Raw genomic sequence first — 19372 nt, forward strand, 5'->3', positions numbered from 1 at the left:
ATGACAGTGTTTATGCTCCAGATGAGCCTGCTCCACCCTACTTCAACTCATCCTATCAGCATAACCTTCTATTCCTTCACAAACTCAGGTCGTCCCAAAGTGCTTTTCAGCCAATGATGCAGTTTTGAAGTGTAATCACTGTTGTAATGTAAGAAACACAGCATATAATTTTGCTTGCAGCAAGATCCCACAAATAGCAATGTGATAATGTCCAGATAATCTGTTTTTCGGTGATGTTGGTTCAGGGATAAATATTGTCTGGGACTCCGGGCAGGACTCCCCTGCTCTTCTTCGAAATAGTGCCGTGGGATCTATTATGTCCGCCTGAGAGGACAGACAGGGCCTCGGTTTAACATCTCATCTGAAAAATGGCACTCCGACAGTGCAGCACTCTCTGGGAGTGTCAGCTGAGATTTTGTGCTCAATTCTCTGGAGTGGGTCTTGAAACTGCAACCTTCTGACTCAGAGGCAAGAGCGCGAGCCACTGAGCCTCAGTCATCATTCATCACGCGTGAGCCTCAATGCTGAGCGTTTGACGAGCTATGCTACCATGGGTGGCAGCGCAGCCAAATCCTCACCCGATTATCCGCTTACACAACTCCCGCAGGAATTCTTGGGGAGTGGTCAGGAGCGAGAGCACCAGCTTTCTACCGCCTCTTCCCTCCCCACCCAGTGTAAACACAGGACCCCTGGGGGGGGGTCCAGGGCAGGCCACATGATGTCGGGCTGGATCTCTACTTCAGCCACGCCTGCTTTTCACTGGGTGTAATTGCCCCTAACCCCATCTGTTCCAACTGGCTGTTAGAAGATTAGATTTAATATGAAAATGTAGTCATAAAAGTAAATGAGATTTAGAATAAAAGTATAAACATAAAATGGGCTTGTTTTATTTTATATACATTTATCTTCAATATTAATAGATTCTGAATTAAAGCTCTGTGTCCCGTAACTTAAATTGTAGATAACCTCAAGGCTGAGGAAGAGTACCAGACAAACTGGTTGGTATAGAATTTTTATATCAAGCAGGAACATGCATTTATATAGTGCACCTCACATTAAAAGAAAATGATTCAGGGAACAGAAAAAGTGGACATCGAGCCGTGGTGAGACCACACCTGGAATATTGTGTACAATTTTGGTCTCCTTACCTAAGAAAGGATATACTTGCCATAGAGGGAGTGCAACGAAGGTTCACCAGACTGATTCCAGGATGGCGGAATTGTCGTATGAGGAGAGATTGAGTAGGCTAGGCCTGTATTCTCTAGAGTTTAGAAGAATGAGAGATGATCTCATTGAAATATACAAAATTCTTACAGGGTTCAACAGGGTAGATGCAGGGAAGATGTTTCCCCTGGCTGGGGTGTCTCGAATCAGGGGTCACAGTCTCAGAATAAGGGGTAGGCCATTTAGGACTGAGATGAGGAGAAATTTCTTCACTCAGGGGGTGGTAAATCTTTGGAATTGTCTACCCCAGAGGGCTGTGGAGGCTCAGTCGTTGAGTATATTCAAAACGGAGATCAAAAGATTTCTAGATATTAAAGGCATCAAGGGATATGGGGATAGTGCAGCAAAATGGCGTTGAGGTAGAAGATCAGCCATGATCTTGTTGAATGGTGGAGCAGGCTCGAGGGGCCGGATGGCCTGCTCCTACTGCTATTTCTTATATTCTTACCCCATAGACCTATAAATTCTTCCATTTCAAGTATTTATCCAATTCCCTTTTGAAAGGGATTATTGAATCTGCTTCCACTCCCCTTTCAGGCAGTGCATTCCAGATTACACACCCTTTTGCATATTTATTAATGTCCTCTTGTATTTTGACGCATTCTTCCTTCCTATTAACTATACCCCCCAATTTGATGTCGTCCGCCAATTTTGAAATTGCACTTACAATTGCCGAATCCACATCGATAATATCAATTATGAACAACACAGTGGTCCCAGCACCGATCCCTGTGGAACACCACTTCCCACCTTTTGCCAGTCGGAGTTGCTACCCTTAACTCCTACTCTCTTTTCTGTTTTGTAGCCAGCTTGCTATTAACACACCAGCTTTAATTTACCTCAAATCTGCGTCCTCCAGTTACCAACCCCCAGCCCCACTCCCTGCCAGTAGAAACAGTTTCTCCTTATTTAACCTATCAAAACCCTTCATGATTTTGAACACCTCGATTAAATGTTCTCTTAACCGTCTCTGCTGTAAGGAAAACAACCCCAGATTCTCCAGTCTCTCCACATAACTAACATATCGACTTAGTTTCTGCTTCCCTCCCTGCTTCTACCTCTTCCTCCATCCGTTCTTCTCCGCACCCCCCCCCCCCCCCCCCCGACGCACGTCTCCCCCTTTCCCTCCCCTGTACACATAACTAACATGTCGGCTTAGCTTCTGTTTCCCTCCCTGCTTCTCCCACTTCCCCCCACCCCCCCATCTCTTCCCTGCTCCTCCCTCAGCTTCTCCCCCTTTCCTCTCCCTCAGCTTCTCCCCCCTCAGCTTTTCCCCCTTCCTCTCCCTCGGCTTCTCCCCCCTCAGCTTTTCCCCCTTCCTCTCCCCTGCTTCTCCCCATTCCTCTCTCTGCTTCTCTCCCCTCAGCTTTTTCCCCCTTCTGCTCCCCTGCTTCTCCCCTTCCTCTCCCTCGGCTTCTCCCCCCTCAGCTTTTCCCCCGTCCTCTCCCTCTGCTTCTCCCCCCTCAGCTTTTCCCCCGTCCTCTCCCTCTGCTTTTCCCCCGTCATCTCCCCTGCTTCTCCCCCCTTCCTCTCCCTCGGCTTCTCTCTCCCCTGCTTCCCCCCCTCTTCCTCTCCCTCTCTCTGCTTCTCCCCCCCTCAGCTTTTCCCCCTTCCTCTCTCTCTCTGCTTCTCCCTCATCCGCTCTTCTTCCCCTCCCCTCCCCTGCTTCTGCCTTTCCTTCGGATCTACACCCTGTTCTCACGACCTCCATCAGCTCGACTGTTTTTGCTCGATCTCCTGTCCGCGCTTTTCATGAACATCGTGATGTGGAGATGCCGGTGATAGACTGGGGTTGACAATTGTATACAATTTTACAACACCAAGTTATAGTCCAACAAATTTATTTTAAATTCCACAAACTTTCGGAGGCTTCCTCCTTCCTCAGGTGAACGGTATGGAAATGACATTTTCGAATCCTTCGCATTTGAAAATCACAGAACAATGCCTGGTGATTACTGCCCGTTGCCAAGGCAATCACAGTGAGCAGACAGAAAGGTGTCACCTAAAAGGCCACAGAATATACAAACCCCCAAAAAAAGAGAGAGAGAGAAGGAAGACAGTCAATGACCCGTTATATTAAAAACAGATAACATTTGTTCGCTGGTGGGGTTACGTGTAGTGTGACATGAACCCAAGATCCCGATTGAGGCCGTCCTCATGGGTGCGGAACTTGGCTATCAATTTCTGCTCGACGATTTTGCGTTGTCGTGTGTCTCGAAGGCCGCCTTGGAGTAGCTTACCCGAAGGTCGGTGGCTGAATGTCCATGACTGCTGAAGTGTTCCCCGACAGGGAGAGAACCCTCCTGTTTGGCGATTGTTGCGCGGTGTCTGTTCATCCGTTGTCGCAGCGTCTGCATGGTCTCGCCAATGTACCATGCTCTGGGGCATCCTTTCCTGCAACGTATGAGGTAGACAACGTTGGCCGAGTCACAGGAGTATGAACCGTGCACCTGGTGGGTGGTGTCCTCTCGTGTGATGGTGGTATCTGTGTCGATGATCTGGCATGTCTTGCAGAGGTTACCGTGGCAGGGTTGTGTGGTGTCGTGGACGCTGTTCTCCTGAAGGCTGGGTAATTTGCTGCGAACGATGGTTTGTTTGAGGTTGGGTGGCTGTTCAAAGGCGAGTAGTGGAGGTGTGGGGATGGCCATAGCGAGGTGTTCGTCATCATTGACGACATGTTGAAGGCTGCGGAGAACATGGCGTAGTTTCTCCGCTCCGGGGAAGTACTGGACGACGAAGGGTACTCTGTTGGTTGCGTCCCGTGTTAGTCTTCAGAGGAGGTCTACGCGATTTTTCGCTGTGGCCCGTCGGAACTGTCGATCGATGAGTCGAGCATCATATCCCGTTCTTACTAGGGCGTCTTTCAGCGTCTGCAGGTGTCCATCGCGTTCCTCCTCGTCTGAGCAGACCCTGTGTATTCGCAGGGCCTGTCCATAGGGGATGGCCTCTTTGACATGGTTAGGGTGGAAGCTGGAAAAGTGGAGCCAAATTCGCATGGGGACCAAATTCGCACCCCAATACGCCAACATTTTCATGCACAAGTTCGAGCACGACTTCTTCACTGCACAGGGCCTCCAACCAACACTATACACCAGATACATCGACAACATTTTCTTCCTATGGACCCACGGCGAAGAATCACTGAAGAGACTACACGATAACATCAACAAGTTCCATCCCACCATCAAGCTCACCATGGACTACTCCTCAGAATCAGTTTCTTTCTTGGACATACAAATCTCCATCAAAGACGGGCACCTCAGCACCTCACTCTACCGCAAGCCCACGGACAACCTCATGATGCTTCACTTTTCCAGCTTCCACCCGAACCATGTCAAAGAGGCCATCCCCTATGGACAGGCCCTGCGAATACACAGGGTCTGCTCAGACAAGGAGGAACGCGATGGACACCTACAGACGCTGGAAGACGCCCTAGTAAGAACGGGATACGATGCTCGACTCATCGATCGACAGTTCCGACGGGCCACAGCGAAAAATCGCGTCGACGTCCTCAGAAGACTAACACGGGACGCAACCAACAGAATACCCTTCGTCGTCCAGTACTTCCCCGGAGCGGAGAAACTACGCCATGTTCTCCGCAGCCTTCAACATATCATCAATGATGACGAACACCTCGCTATGGCCATCCCCACACCTCCACTACTCGCCTTTAAACAGCCACCCAACCTCAAACAAACCATCGTTCGCAGCAAATTACCCAGCTTTCAGGAGATCAGCGTCCACGACACCACACAACCCTGCCACGGTAACCTCTGCAAGACATGCCAGATCATCGACACAGATACCACCATCACACGAGAGGACACCACCCACCAGGTGCACGGTTCATACTCCTGTGACTCGGCCAACGTTGTCTACCTCATACGTTGCAGGAAAGGATGCCCCAGAGCATGGTACATTGGCGAGACCATGCAGACGCTGCGACAACGGATGAACGGACACCGCGCAACAATCGCCAAACAGGAGGGTTCTCTCCCTGTCGGGGAACACTTCAGCAGTCATAGACATTCAGCCACCGACCTTCGGGTAAGCATACTCCAAGGCGGCCTTCGAGACACACGACAACGCAAAATCGTCGAGCAGAAATTGATAGCCAAGTTCCGCACCCATGAGGACGGCCTCAACCGGGATCTTGGGTTCATGTCACACTACACGTAACCCCACCAGTGAACAAATGTTATCTGTTTTTAATATAACAGGTCATTGACTGTCTTCCTTCTCTCTCTCTCTCTCTCTTTTTTTGGGGGATTGTATATGCGGTGGCCTTTTAGGTGACACCTTTCTGTCTGCTCACTGTGATTGCCTTGGCAACGGGCAGTAATCACCAGGCATTGTTCTGTGATTTTCAAATGCGAAGGATTCGAAAATGTCATTTCTATACCGTTCACCTGAGGAAGGAGGAAGCCTCCGAAAGCTTGTGGAATTTAAAATAAATTTGTTGGACTATAACTTGGTGTTGTAAAATTGTTTACAATTCATGAACATCAGCGAGGGCAGTTGGTGCGCACGCGCAGTTGGCGACATACAGTGCGCGTGCGCAGACTAGCGTGCGGGTCGTGGAAAGTCGATGACAACGGACACAGCATAAAAATAGTCGCTGCGCAGAAGAAAATCTGGACCAGTGACTGCTCCCACAGCGGGCTGGACACAGTGCGAAACCACGGATCAAATAACCTGGGATTCACGACTGATTTCATATTAAGCTTGTACAATTCTAGAAACAACACGATCCAGTGACATGGCTTACTTGCTGTCTGTTCTCTTTACAGTGCAGATAGCCGGGTATGACTTCACCTTCCGGATGGACCCCCTCTCTTACGGGGTCGTGGTAAAGCAATCGAGATCGAAACCAGACTTCGAAAAATTTGCAATAGAGTTGGTTGCCAGAGTGTTCGGATACCACGCTCAAGACAACGACCACAAGTTATTGGCGGCTGTGAGTAACAAGCACCTTATGGGGGACGGTTTAGTCAATTTAACTCAAGCGATGATGGAGAATTTACAGAATCTGATGCTTTACAACGTTGGTAAGACTGAAAACGGTGTACGGGAATGGAAGCAAGAAGGCTTGTTCAATTTCTGCTACAACATCGTCTTCAGAGCCGACTACCTCTCCCTGTTCGGTACTGAGCCGGCCAAGGGCGACCAGGAGAAAGCGAAGCAATACGACCGAGACCACTCTGACCAAATCTTCGACGAATTCAGGAAGTACGACCGTCTGTTCCCAAGGCTGGCTTACGCCGTGCTTCCTCCGAAGGAGAAGACTGAAGCGGAGAGGCTGAAGAGGATGTTCTGGGACTTGCTGTCCATGGTGAAGATATCCAACAAGGAGAATATCAGTGGCTGGGTCTCCGAGCGCCAGCAACAGATGGTCGAGCAGGGAGTGGAGGTCTCCATGCAAAATCGGTACATGTTCCTGCTCCTTTGGGCTTCGCAAGGCAACACCGGACCTTCCGCCTTCTGGCTTCTCTTGTATTTAATCAGATATCCGGATGCCATGAGGGCCGTGCTGGGACAAATAGACAAAATTCTCAAGGAAACTGGCCAGGAAGCCAAAGCGGGAGGTCCACCCATTAATCTGACCAGGGACATGCTTCTGAAGACCCCTGTCCTGGACAGCGCTGTGGATGAGAGTCTACGATTGACGGCCGCCCCAGTTTTGATCCGAGCTGTGCTAGAGGATACCACTCTCAGGATGGCAGACGGGAGGGAGTACACTGTGCGCAAGGGGGACAGGGTGGCTCTCTTTCCCTATCTGTCGGCTCAGATGAATCCAGAAGTCCACCCCCAGCCAGATACCTTCAGGTACAACAGGTTTTTGAATCCAGATGGAACGAGGAAGACCTACTTCTACAAGGGCGGGCAGAAGGTGAAGTATTATAACATGCCCTGGGGTGCCGGGGTCAGTATGTGCCCGGGTCGTTTCTTCGCCGTCAACGAGTTGAAGCAGTTTGTTTTCTTGATGTTAAGTTACTTTGAGTTTGACCTGGTAAACCCCGATGAAGAAATCCCTCCCATAAACAGCAGCCGTTGGGGCTTTGGGACAATGCAACCCACTCACGATGTACAGTTCAAATACCATCTGAGATTCTGATGAAACATAAATGTATTATCTTCTGCCAATGTCTTATTGCAAACTTACACATTAACATACGCATACCTGTCAACAGATTCAAATAATATGCGGACTGGTCAATATTTATCCCCCAACCAACTAATCACTAAAACAGATTACCAGGTCATTATCACGTTGCTGTTTGTGGCAGGAGGATCGGTAACCGGGGACACAGATTTAAGAAAATTGGCAAAAGGTCCAGAGGGGAGATGAGGATAATTTTTGACGCAGTGAGTTGCAATGATCTGGAATGCACTGCCTGAAAGTGTGGTGGAAGCAAATTCAATAGTCACTTTAAAAAGAGAATTGGATATATTAGGAAAGACATGAAGGGGAAACATTTGCAGGGCTATGGGGAAAGAGCAGGGCAGTGAGACTAACTGGATAGCTCTTGGATAGACGATACAAAGCTAGGTGGGAAAGTAAGTTGTGAGGAGGACGCGAAGAGGCTGCAAATGGATATAGACAAGTTAAGTGAGTGGTCGAGAAGGTGGCAGATGAGAGTATAATGTGGGGAAATGTGAAATTATTCACTTTGGTAGGAATAGAAAAGCAGAATTTTCTTTTAAATAGGTGAGAGAGTGAGAAATGTTGGTATGCAGAGGGATTTGTACTTGTACACGAATCACAGAAAGTTAACATGCAGGTACAGTAAGCAATTAGGAAGGCAAATGATATGTTAGCATTTATTGCAGGGGGTTTGGAGTATAAGAGTAAGGAGGTCTTGCTGCAATTATATAGTGGTCTGGTGAGATCACACCTGGAGTACCGTGCACAGTTTTGGTCTCCTTGCCTAAGGAAGGATATACTTGCCTTAGAGGGTGCGCAACAAAAGTTCACTCGATTGACTGCTGGGATGAGAGGGTTGTCCTATAAGGAGAGATTCAGTGGAATGGGCCGATATCCTCTGGCGTTAAGAAGAATGAGAGGTGATCTCATTGAAACATATAAAATTCTTAGAGGGCTTGACAGGTTAGATGCTGAGAGATTGTTTCCCCAGCTGGAGAGTCTAGAACTAGGGTAATAGTCTCAAGATAAAGGGTCAGCCATTTAGGACCGAGATGAGGAAACATTTCTTCACTCAAAAGGGTTGTGAATCTTCGGAATTCTCTACCCCAGAGGGCTGTGGATGCTCAGTCGTTGCGTTTACTCAAGACTGAGATTGACAGATTTTTGGACACTAAGGGAATCACGGGGATAGGGCAAGAAAGTGGAGTTGAGGTCGAACATCAGCCATGATCTTATTTTCCCTGGTGTCTTCTGCTGGGAATGTTGAGGCACCAGCCCGAAACAGGCAGGAGTCTCACGAATCTGTGCAGATCAGGGACTCCGTTGACGTGCATAGGAAACCCCCCTTGCAGCTTTAACGGCGTGCTGGGAGGAGTGTGTGTTGCAGATGAACTCTAAAACATGGCAGTACAGCAGAAGGGGCTCGAGAAGGTAAGTGTTAAAAGTATTTTTGTGGGGCCAGCAGGAACAAGAGTGAATAATGTGGATGCTGCCACCCTATCCCCACCTTCATTGTCGCTGGATCTAAATCCTGGAACTCCCTCCCTGACAGCACTGTGGGAGAACCTTCAACACACAGACTGCAGCGGTTCAAGAACGCGGCTCACCACCACCTTCTCAAGGGCAATTAGGGATGGGCAATAAATGCTGGCCTCGCCAGGCACTCCCACATCCCATGAATGAATAAAAAAAATATTCCCCCATATCGTGATCCCCGCCCCCACTTTCTGCCAGCTGGGTTGCCCAATATTCCACATTTTCTCCCCAGATCTCTCTGTTCCTGTACCCTGTTTAGAGTTGTTCCCTCTAGTTTATATTGCCCTTCCTACCAAAATATATCACTTCGCATTTTTCTGCGTTAAATTTCATCTGCCACCTGTCCACCCATGCCACCAGCCTATCTATATCCTCTTGAAGTCTATCACTATCTTCCTCACTGTTTACCACTCTTCCAAGTTTTGTGCCTGACAGCATGGTGTTTCCTCAGTACTGCACCGGGAGTTTCAGTCTAGATTTTTATGCTCAAATTTTTGGAGTGGGACTCGATCCCACCACCATCTAACTCAGAGACAAGAGTGCTACCAACTGAGCCACAGCTGACACATTGACATAGCCTACCGTCCCGTGTGGTAACACTGGAAAGCTAGAACTTGCATTTTATCTAGTGTCTTTCACGACCTCAGTACCTCCCAGAGCACTTTGTAGCCAATGAAGTACTTCTGGAGTGTCGTCACTGTTATAATGTAGGGAAAGAGCTGAAGAAGCAGAGGGGAGTAATTCTTTGCATGGTTGGAATCTGTTACAGACTATTGTTTTGATCAGCAAAAAAAATAAATATTTTTTTCTTCTTTTAAAAGAAGCTGTGTTGTCCTCATTTATTCTCGTTTCAAGGAAGCATCAATTTTAAATATGACGGTAGATTTTCTGTGAGAATTCTAGAACCGCAAAGTCGCCAAATGATGAACCCAACCTCCCTGAATTCATGATGTGGAGATGCCGGTGATAGACTGGGGTGGACAAATGTAAGGAATCTTACAACACCAGGTTATAGTCCAACAAATTTATTTTAAAATCACAAGCTTTCGGAGATTATCCCCTTCGTCAGGTGAATGAGTGAAAAGGTTCTCAAATCGCATATCTTATACTAGGCTGGGACAGCATCACACCAATCAAAAGGTGTCGTTGTTATTCAAACAGCCCAGTCACGGAGAACAGCACGTCCCAGTACACTGGATATACATTGTGTCAATTACACAGACAGACAGAAAGAAACCCAAATGGCAGAGAGAGAGAGAGAATATTAAAAACATAACTTTTTTTTCCACTTTTTTTTCCCCCTTTTTGCTGGTGGGGTTACGTGTCGCGTGACATGAACCCAAGATCCCGGTTGAGGCCGTCCTCATGGGTGCGGAATTTGGCTGTCAACTTCTGCTCGATGATTTTGCGTTGTCGTGTGTCTCGAAGGCCGCCTTGGAGAACGCTTAACCAAAGATCGGTGGCTGAATGTCCTTGACTGCTAAAGTGTTCCCCGACTGGGAGGGAACCGTCCTGTCCGGCGATTGTTGCGCGGTGTCCGTTCATCCGTTGTCGCAGTGTCTGCATGGTCTCGCCAATGTACCATGCTCCAGGGCATCCTTTCCTGCAACGTATGAGGTGGACAACGTTGGCCGAGTCACAGGAGTATGAACCATGTATCTGGTGGGTGGTGTCCTCTCGTGTGATGGTGGTATCTGTGTCGATGATCTGGCATGTCTTGCAGGGGTTGCCGTGGCAGGGTTGTGTGGTGGCGTGGACGCTGTTCTCCTGAAAGCTGGGTAATTTGCTGTGAACGAATGGTCTGTTTGAGGTTGGGTGGCTGTTTGAAGGCGAGTAGTGGAGGCGTGGGGATGGCTTTAGTGAGGTGTTCGTCGTCATCGATGACATGTTGAAGGCTGCGGAGAACATGGCGTAGTTTCTCCGCTCCGGGGAAGTACTGGACGACGAAGGGTACTCTGTTGGTTGCGTCCCGTGTTTGTCTTCTGAGGAGGTCTATGCGATTCTTCGCTGTGGCCCGTCAGAACTGTCGATCGACAAGTCGAGCGTCATATCCCGTTCTTACGAGGGCGTCTTTCAGCGTCTGTAGATATCCATCGCGTTCCTCCTCGTCTGAGCAGACCCTGTGTATTCGCAGGGCCTGTCCATAGGGGATGGCCTCTTTGACGTGGTTAGGGTGGAAGCTGGAAAAGTGGAGCATCGTGAGGTTGTCCGTGGGCTTGCGGTAGAGTGAGGTGCTGAGGTGCCCGTCTTTGATGGAGATTTGTGTGTCCAAGAAAGAAACCGATTCTGAGGAGTAGTCCATGGTGAGTTTGATGGTGGGATGGAACTTGTTGATGTTATCGTGTAGTCTCTTCAGTGATTCTTCGCCGTGGGTCCATAGGAAGAAAATGTCGTCGATGTATCTGGTGTATAGCGTTGGTTGGAGGTCCTGTGCAGTGAAGAAGTCCTGCTCGAACTTGAGCATGAAAATGTTGGCGTATTGGGGTGCGAATTTGGTCCCCATGGCTGTTCCGTGTGTTTGGGTAAAGAACTGGTTACCGAAGGTGAAGACATTGTGATCCAGGATGAAGCGGATGAGTTGTAGGATGGCGTCTGGAGATTGGCTGTTGTTGAGTACTGAGGCTGTTGCAGCGATGCCGTCATCGTGGGGTATACTGGTGTAGAGTGCCGAGACGTCCATCGTGGTGAGAAGTGTTCCTGGTTCAACTGGTCCGTGGGTGCTGAGTTTTTGTAGGAAGTCTGTAGTGTCGCGACAGAAGCTGGGGGTTCCCTGTACGATGGGTTTCAGGATGCCCTCGACGTACCCAGAGAGGTTCTCACACAGGGTTCCGTTGCCTGATACGATAGGACGTCCGGGTGTGTTGGCTTTGTGTATCTTTGGGAGGCAGTAGAAGTCTCCCACGCGGGGAGTACGTGGGATGAGAGCACGTAGGATGCTTTGAAGGTCTGGATCGAAGGTCTTGATCAGTTTGTTGAGCTGGTGGGTGTGTTCCTTGGTCGGATCTGCGGATAACTGTCTGTAGTGTTCCTGGTTGTCCAGTTGTCGGTATGCTTCTTTGCAATAGTCCGTTCTGTTCTGTATGACAATGGCTCCTCCTTTGTCCGCTGGTTTGATGACGATGTTGCGGTTGGTCTTGAGCGCGTTGATGGCGTTGCGTTGTGCTTGGGTGACATTCTGGACTGTCTTCTGAGTGCGCCTGATGAATCTGGCATTGACGCATTTCCTGACAGCTTGGGCATACATGTCAAGCTGAGGGCAGCGACCCTCCGGAGGAGTCCAGTTTGACTCTTTCCTCTTCGGTTGCTGTACCGCGGATCCCTCTGTCTGCTGTTCTGGATCATTGATTGTCTCATTGGGTTCGCTGTTGAAATCTTGTGGTTTATGGTAGAATTCCCGAAGCCTCATTCTCCTGATGAATTCCTCTGTGTCCGCCGCGAGACCGATGCGGTCCATTTTGGTGGTGAGGCAGAAATTGAGCCCTCGGCTGAGAACCTCGATTTCGTCTGGTTGAAGGGTGTGGTCGGACAAATTGACGATAGACTTCCCTGTGGTTGTAACCGTGGTACCGGGGGAGGCTTGGTTGATGCTGGTGGTGATGCCGAGTTTCTCAAGCTTCCTGCTCTTGGTTTTCATGTCGGCAGTGTAGTTCTGTTGCCTCGTGTTTGGCGGTGTCTCATAGCTGGTCTGCTGTGTCCTGAGTACAGGTTGAGAGTATGGACTCTATCTTGGTTTCGAGGTTGCGGCGTCTGCTGTAGAGTTGGTGTACGAGATGGTTGCAGAGTGTGCGAGAAGTAAGGCGGCAAAGTCTCTCAGCGTAATCTGAGTTGTATGTGGACTTGAGTGGGTTCTTGATCTGTAGTCCTTTCGGGATCTTGTCTGCTTTCTTGCACAATGTATATCCAGTGTACTGGGACGTGCTGTTCTCCGTGACTGGCCTGTTTGAATAACAACGACACCTTTTGATTGGTGTGATGCTGTCCCAGCCTAGTATAAGATATGCGATTTGAGAACCTTTTCACTCATTCACCTGACGAAGGGTTTTGCTAATCTCCAAAAGCTTGTGATTTTAAAATAAATTTGTTGGACTATAACCTGGTGTTGTAAGATTCCTTACATTTGTCCCTGAATTCAAGCAGAGCACAACTTTGTGCTGTTTTTTGAGGTCACTGCCACAAATTATAGCATTTCTGTCTAAGATTTAATTTGGTATGAGTTGCTTTAATTCTGTCCCAGCACCATATGAGTTTAAAAGAACAGTTTCACTCACAGAAGAATATTATAGCAGCTGATGTCGAAATGAGGGGTCGTTGACTAACTTGATTAAGTTCTTTGATGAAGTAACGGAGAGCGTTGATGAGTGTAGTGCGATTGATGTGTATATTTCATAAAGTACCACATAATAGACTTGTTAGCAAAATTAAAGCCCATAGGATTAAAGGGACAGTGGCAGTATGGATACAAAATTGGCTAAGGGACAGAAAGCAGAGAGTAATGGTGAAAGGTTGTTTTCAGGCTGGAGGGAAATGTGTAGTGGTGTCCCCCAGGGGTCAGTATTAGGACTACTGCTCCTCTGATATATATTAATGACCTCGACTTGGGTACAGAGGGTATAATTTCAAAGTTTGCAGATGACACGAAACTCAGAAATGTAGTAAACAATGTGGAGGATAGTAACAGACTTCAGGAGGACAAAGACAGACTGGTGAAATTAAACAGAAGTGTGAAGTGATACATTTTAGTAGGAAGAATGAGGAGAGGCTTGGGGGTGCACATACACAAATCTTGGAAGGTGGCAGGACAAGTTGAGAAGGCTGTTAAAGCCTTCGGGATCCTGGGCATTGTTACTAATGGCATGGAGTACAAAAGCAAGGAAGTTATGCCAAACCTTTATAAAACACTGATTAGACCTCAGCTGGATTATTGTGTCCAATTCTGGGCACCACACCGGAGGATGGATGCCAAGGCCTTAGAGAGGGTGCAGAAGAGATTTACTAGAATGGTACCAGGGATGAAGAACTTCATTTACATGGAGAGATTGGAGTAGCTGGGGTTGTTCTCCTTAGAATAGAGAAGGTTAAGGGGAGATTTGATGGAGGTGTTCAAAATCATGAACGGCTTTGATAGAGTAAATAAGGAGGAGAAACTGTTTCCAGTGGCAGAAGGGTCGGTACCAAGAGGACACAGATTTAAGGTGATCGGCAAAAGTGCCAGAGGCGACATGAGGAAACATTTTTTCTTTGCGCAGGTCATTACGGAGTTGTAATGATTTGAATGCATTGCCTGAAGGGGTGGTGAAAGCAGATTCAATAGTAATTTTCAAAAGCGAGTTGGATAAATACTTGAAGGGAAAAAATTTACAGGGCTATGGGGAAAATGTAGGGGAATGGGACTAATTGGATAGTTGTTTCAAAGAGTCGGCACAGGCACGATGGCCTCTTCCTGTGCTGTACGATTCGATGATTCTATGATAGTTCAGTGCAATATTGATGAAGTGCTGCATTGTAGGTGCTGTCCTCCAGGTTTCGACCTTGAAAGAGGAAACAGAAGTTGTGGTATGTTGGTCTCAGTGAGAGACGGGCTGAATAAATTCAAGTGCTCCAGTTGAATCACAGAGTTCATTGTACAAAAGCAGACCCTGAACTCGAAGTAAGGTAGGTTTACTGAAACCTTTTAGCAGTATAGTTTGACAAATGTTAATCAGTATTTTGGCAACTCTCCATTACTTTTGCCTCAGAAGGAAAGAGAAATAACTTGCATTTATATTTGTAAACAATTTTACAACACCAAGTTATAGTCCAACAAATTTATTTTAAATTTCACAAGCTTTCGGAGGCTTCCTCCTTCCTCAGGTGAATGGTGTGGAAATGAATGGTGAATGGTTTCGGAAGCCTCCGAAAGCTTGTGAAATTTAAAATAAATTTGTTGGGACTATAACTTGGTGTTGTAAAATTGTTTACCATTGTCAACCCCAGTCCATCACCGGCATCTCCACATCATTGCATTTATATGGCATCTTTCACAACCATAAAATGAATATGTGGTGAGTATTTTAACCGAAGCGCCTGAAGAATATACTCTGTGGGAGTGTGCACCAAAGGCTGTAAATTTCAGCCAGGATTGGTACAAATGGTTTTTCTTCGTTAAGGCTTCTTTGACATCACCTCCCAAACCCGCGACCTCTACCACCTGGAAGGACAAGGGCAGCAGGCACATGGGAACAAAACCACCGACACATTCCCCTCCAAGTCACACACCATCCCGACTTGGAAATATATTGCGTTCCTTCATCGCTGGGTCAAAATCCTGGAATTCCCTACCTAATCGCGCTGTGGGAGAACCTTCACCACATGAACTGCAGCGGTTCAAGAAGGCGGCTCACCACCACCTTCTCAAGGGCAATTAGGGATGGGCAATAAATGCTGGCCTCGCCAGCGACGCCGACATCCCATGAACGAATAAAAAAAATGCACAATTCCCGTTGGAATTCCTGGAGAGTGATCAGGAGTGGGAGCACCAGCTTTCCATCACCTCTTCCCTCCCCACCCAGTCTAAACACAGAAGGCAACGTTATGGGGCTGTAAAACCTTGGGGAGAGGAGCATCCCCCGACCCCGCCAAAGGTCACGGGTGGCATGGCAGAGCAGCCCTCTGCGGCTGACCCCTCCTCACCTCTCCTGCTTCTCCCTTTCCTCCGGGCTCTGCCCTGCTCTGCTCTCCTCCCCCGTTATGACCACCTCCATTGGCTGCATTTTTGTTCTCGACCTCCGGGCCGTGCTTTTAATGAACGGCAGTAAGGGCAGTTGGTGACCTACGTTGTGCACACGCGGTTGGCGACACACAATGCGCGTGCACAGTCTAGCACGCCCCCAGCACCCCCCGAGTGCGCATGAGCGTCATGGAAAGTCCCTGGCAGCAATCACAGCACTAATATAAAAACAGAAAATGCTGGAAAAGCTCAGCAAGTCAGGCAGCATCTGTGGAGAAAGAAACAGAGTTAACGTTTCAGGTCATCAGAACTGGGAGATGTTTAAAAAAATAGTCGCAGCGCAGAAGGAAGCATTAGGAAAATGTGACCCGGTAACTCCTCCCACAGTGGGAAACCATGGATCAAATAACCTGGGATTCACGACTGATCTGCATAGCAAGTTTGAACAAGCCCAGAAACCGCACGATCCAACGACATGACTTACTTGCTGTCTGTTCTCTTGATTCTGGTCATCCTTCTCCTCACCGTTTTTTACTTTCTGGGTGTCTTCAGAAGAAGTCGTTGCAACGAACCACCTTTGGACGCCGGATACCTGCCCTGGCTCGGACACGTCTTGTCCTTCAGGACATGCAGAGAAAGCACGGGGATGTCTTCACAGTGCAGATATCCAGTTATTACTTCACCTTCCTGATGGACCCCCTCTCTTATGGGGTCGTGGTAAAGGAATCGAGATCGAAATTAGACTTTGAAAAATTTGCAACAGATTTGGTTGCAGAGTGTTCGAATACCACGCTCAAGACAACGACCACAAGTTACTGGCGGTTGCGAGTAACAAGCACCTAAAGGGGAACGGTTTGGTCAATTTAACTCAAGCGATGAGGGAGAATTTACAGAATCTGATGCTTTACAACGTTGGTAAGACTGAAAATGTTGTGTGGGAATGGAAGCTAGACGGCTCGTTCAATTTCTGCTACAACATCGTCTTCAGAGCCGGCTACCTCTCCCTGTTCGGTACTGAGCTGGCCAAGGGCGACCAGGAGAAAGCGAAGCAATACGACCGAGACCACTCTGACCAAATCTTCTACGAATTCAGGAAGTACGACCGTCTGTTCCCAAGGCTGGCTTACGCCGTGCATCCGCCGAAGGAGAAGATTGAAGCGGAGAGGTTGAAGAGGATGTTCTGGGACTAGCTGTCCATGGCGAAGATATCCAACAAGGAGAATATCAGTGGCTGGGACTCCGAACGCCAGCAACAGATGGTCGAGCAGGGAGTGGCGGTCTCCATGCAGAATCGGTACATGTTCCTGCTCCTTTGGGCTTCGCAAGGCAACACCGGACCTTCCGCCTTCTGGCTTCTCTTGTATTTCATCAGATATCCGGATGCCATGAGGGCTGTGCAGGGAGAAATAGAGAAGATTCTCAAGGAAACTGGCCAGGAAGCCAAAGCAGGAGGTCTACCCATTAATATGACCAGGGACATGCTTCTGAAGACCCTTGTCCTGGACAGCGCCGTGGACGAGAGTCTACGATTGACGGCCGCCCCAGTCTTGATCTGAGTCGTGCTAGAGGATGCCACTCCCAGAATGGCAGATGGGAGTACGCCATGCGAAAGGGGGACAGGGTGGCTCTGTTTCCATATCTGTCGGCTCAGGTGAATCCAGAACTCCACCTCCGGCCAGATACCATAGGACCATAGAAAAGATACAGCACAGAAGGGGGCTATTCGGTCCATCGTGTCCGAGCCGGCTCGAAGAACAACCAGATGCCCATTCTAATCCCACCTTCCAGCACCCAGTCCGTAGCCCTGCAGCTTACAGCACTTTACGTGTAGGTGCAGGTACTTTTTAAACGAGTTGAGGGTACCTGCCTCTACCACCAATTCGAGTAGCGAATTCCATACACCCACCACCCTCTGGGTAAAAAGGTTTTTCCTCATGTCCCCTCTAATCCTTCCGCCAATCAGCTTAAATCTATGTCCTCTAGTTCTTGAACTCTCCTCGAGGGGAAACAGGTACTTCCTGTCTACTCTATCTGGGCCCCCTCATAATTTTGTACACCTCAACCAAGTCTCCCCTCAGCCTCCCCTGCTCCAAGGAAAACAACCCCAGCCTATCCAATCTCTCCTCACAGCTGCAATTTTCAAGCCCTGGCAACATTCTTGTAAATCTTCTCTGCACTCTCTCCAGAGCAATTACGTCCTTCCTATAATGTGGTGACCAGAACTGCGCACAATACTCCAGCTGTGGTCTTACCAGCATTTTATACAGTTCCATCATTACATCCCTGCTTTTGTATTCTATACCTCAGCTAATAACGGAGAGCATTCCGTATGCCTTCTTCACAACCTTATCTACCTGTACTGCCACCTTCAGGGACTGTGCACATGCACTCCAAGGTCTCTCACTTCCTCTACCCCTCTCAATATATTCCCGTTTACTGTGTATTCCTTTTTACTGTTTGCCCTCACTAAGTGCATTACCTCACACTTCTCCGGGTTGAACTCCATTTGCCACTTTTCCGCCTACTCCACCAACCCATTGATATTTTCTTGGAGTCTACAGCTATCCTCTTCACTGTCAACCACACAGCCAATTTTTGTGTCGTCTGTAAATTTGCCAATCATGCCCTCTACATTCAAGTCCAACTCATTAATATATACCACAAACAGCAAGGGACCCAACACTGAGCCCTGTGGCACACCACTGGAAACGGGTTTCCATTCGCAAAGACATCCATCGACTTTTACCCTTTGTTTCCTGTTACTGTACCAATTTTGGATCCAATTCACCGCATTTCCCTGTATCCCATGGGCTTTTACCTTTCTGACTAGTCTGCCATATGGGTCCTTGTCAAATGCTTTACTAAAATCCATGTAGACAACATCCACTGCACTACCCTCATCAATCCTCCTTGTCACTTCTCAAAGAATTCAATCAGATTTGTAAGGCTTGACCTTCCCTGAACAAATCCATGTTGACTATCCCTGAATAAACCATGCCTTTCCAAGTGACAGTTTATCCTATTTCTCATTGATTCTAATAGTTTGCCCACCACCGAGGTAAGACTGACCGGCTTATAATTGTTCGGCCTTTCCCTCGTACCCTTTTTAAACAATGGTACTACGTTTGCAGTCTTCCAGTCCTCCGGTACCTCCCCTGTATCTAGTGAGGATTGGAAAATGATCCTCAGAGCATCCGCTATTTCCTCCCTGGCTTCCTTCAAAAGCCTAGGGAACAATCCATCCGGCCCTGGTGACTTATCAACGTTCAAGGATTCCAGTCCCTCTAGTACTTCCTCTCTCATTATGTTTACCTTAGCTCCTCTTTAACTACTACATCCGGATCATCCCGTTCCCTTGTGTATACGAAGACAAAATATTCATTTAAAACCCTACCCACATCCTCTGCTTCTACACACAAGTTACCCTTATCATCCCTGATAGGTCCCACCTTTTCCTTAGCTATTCTCTTGTTCTTAATGTACTGATAAAACATCTTTGGGTTTTCTTTAATCTTACTAGTTAATATTTTTTCATGCCCTCTCTTTGCTTTCCTTATTTCCTTTTTTACATCATCCCTGTACTTTCTATACTCCTCTAGGCTTTCTGCAGTATTTAGTTTTCTGAAATAAGTCTTCGTTTTCTGCTTTATCTTGCCCCATATACTTCTAGACAAGCAGGGGGCTCTAAATTTGGCAGTGCCACCCTTTTTCTTTGAGGGTATGTGTCTGCATTGTACCCGCAGAATTTCACTTTTTAGTGC

General features: G+C 47.9%; 1 protein-coding gene and 1 pseudogene across 1 annotated transcript; both read left to right on the forward strand.

The window, feature by feature from the left end:
* Window positions 1-5983: 5983 nt before the first annotated feature.
* Window positions 5984-7339, forward strand: LOC137332473 (7-alpha-hydroxycholest-4-en-3-one 12-alpha-hydroxylase-like). Its single transcript, XM_067996352.1, has one exon. It carries the CDS (start codon window positions 5984-5986, stop codon window positions 7337-7339), a length of 1356 nt encoding a protein of 451 aa, XP_067852453.1.
* Window positions 7340-16086: 8747 nt separating this feature from the next.
* LOC137332479 (7-alpha-hydroxycholest-4-en-3-one 12-alpha-hydroxylase-like) lies at window positions 16087-17307 on the forward strand (annotated as a pseudogene).
* Window positions 17308-19372: the final 2065 nt, after the last annotated feature.

The sequence above is a fragment of the Heptranchias perlo genome, chromosome 2 (genome assembly GCF_035084215.1).
Source record: "Heptranchias perlo isolate sHepPer1 chromosome 2, sHepPer1.hap1, whole genome shotgun sequence".
Taxonomy (NCBI): domain Eukaryota; kingdom Metazoa; phylum Chordata; class Chondrichthyes; order Hexanchiformes; family Hexanchidae; genus Heptranchias; species Heptranchias perlo.

Coding starts and splice junctions, on each gene's coding strand:
- LOC137332473 (XM_067996352.1), top strand. CDS start 5,984: ATGGCTTACTTGCTGTCTGTTCTCTTTACAGTGCAGATAGCCGGGTAT.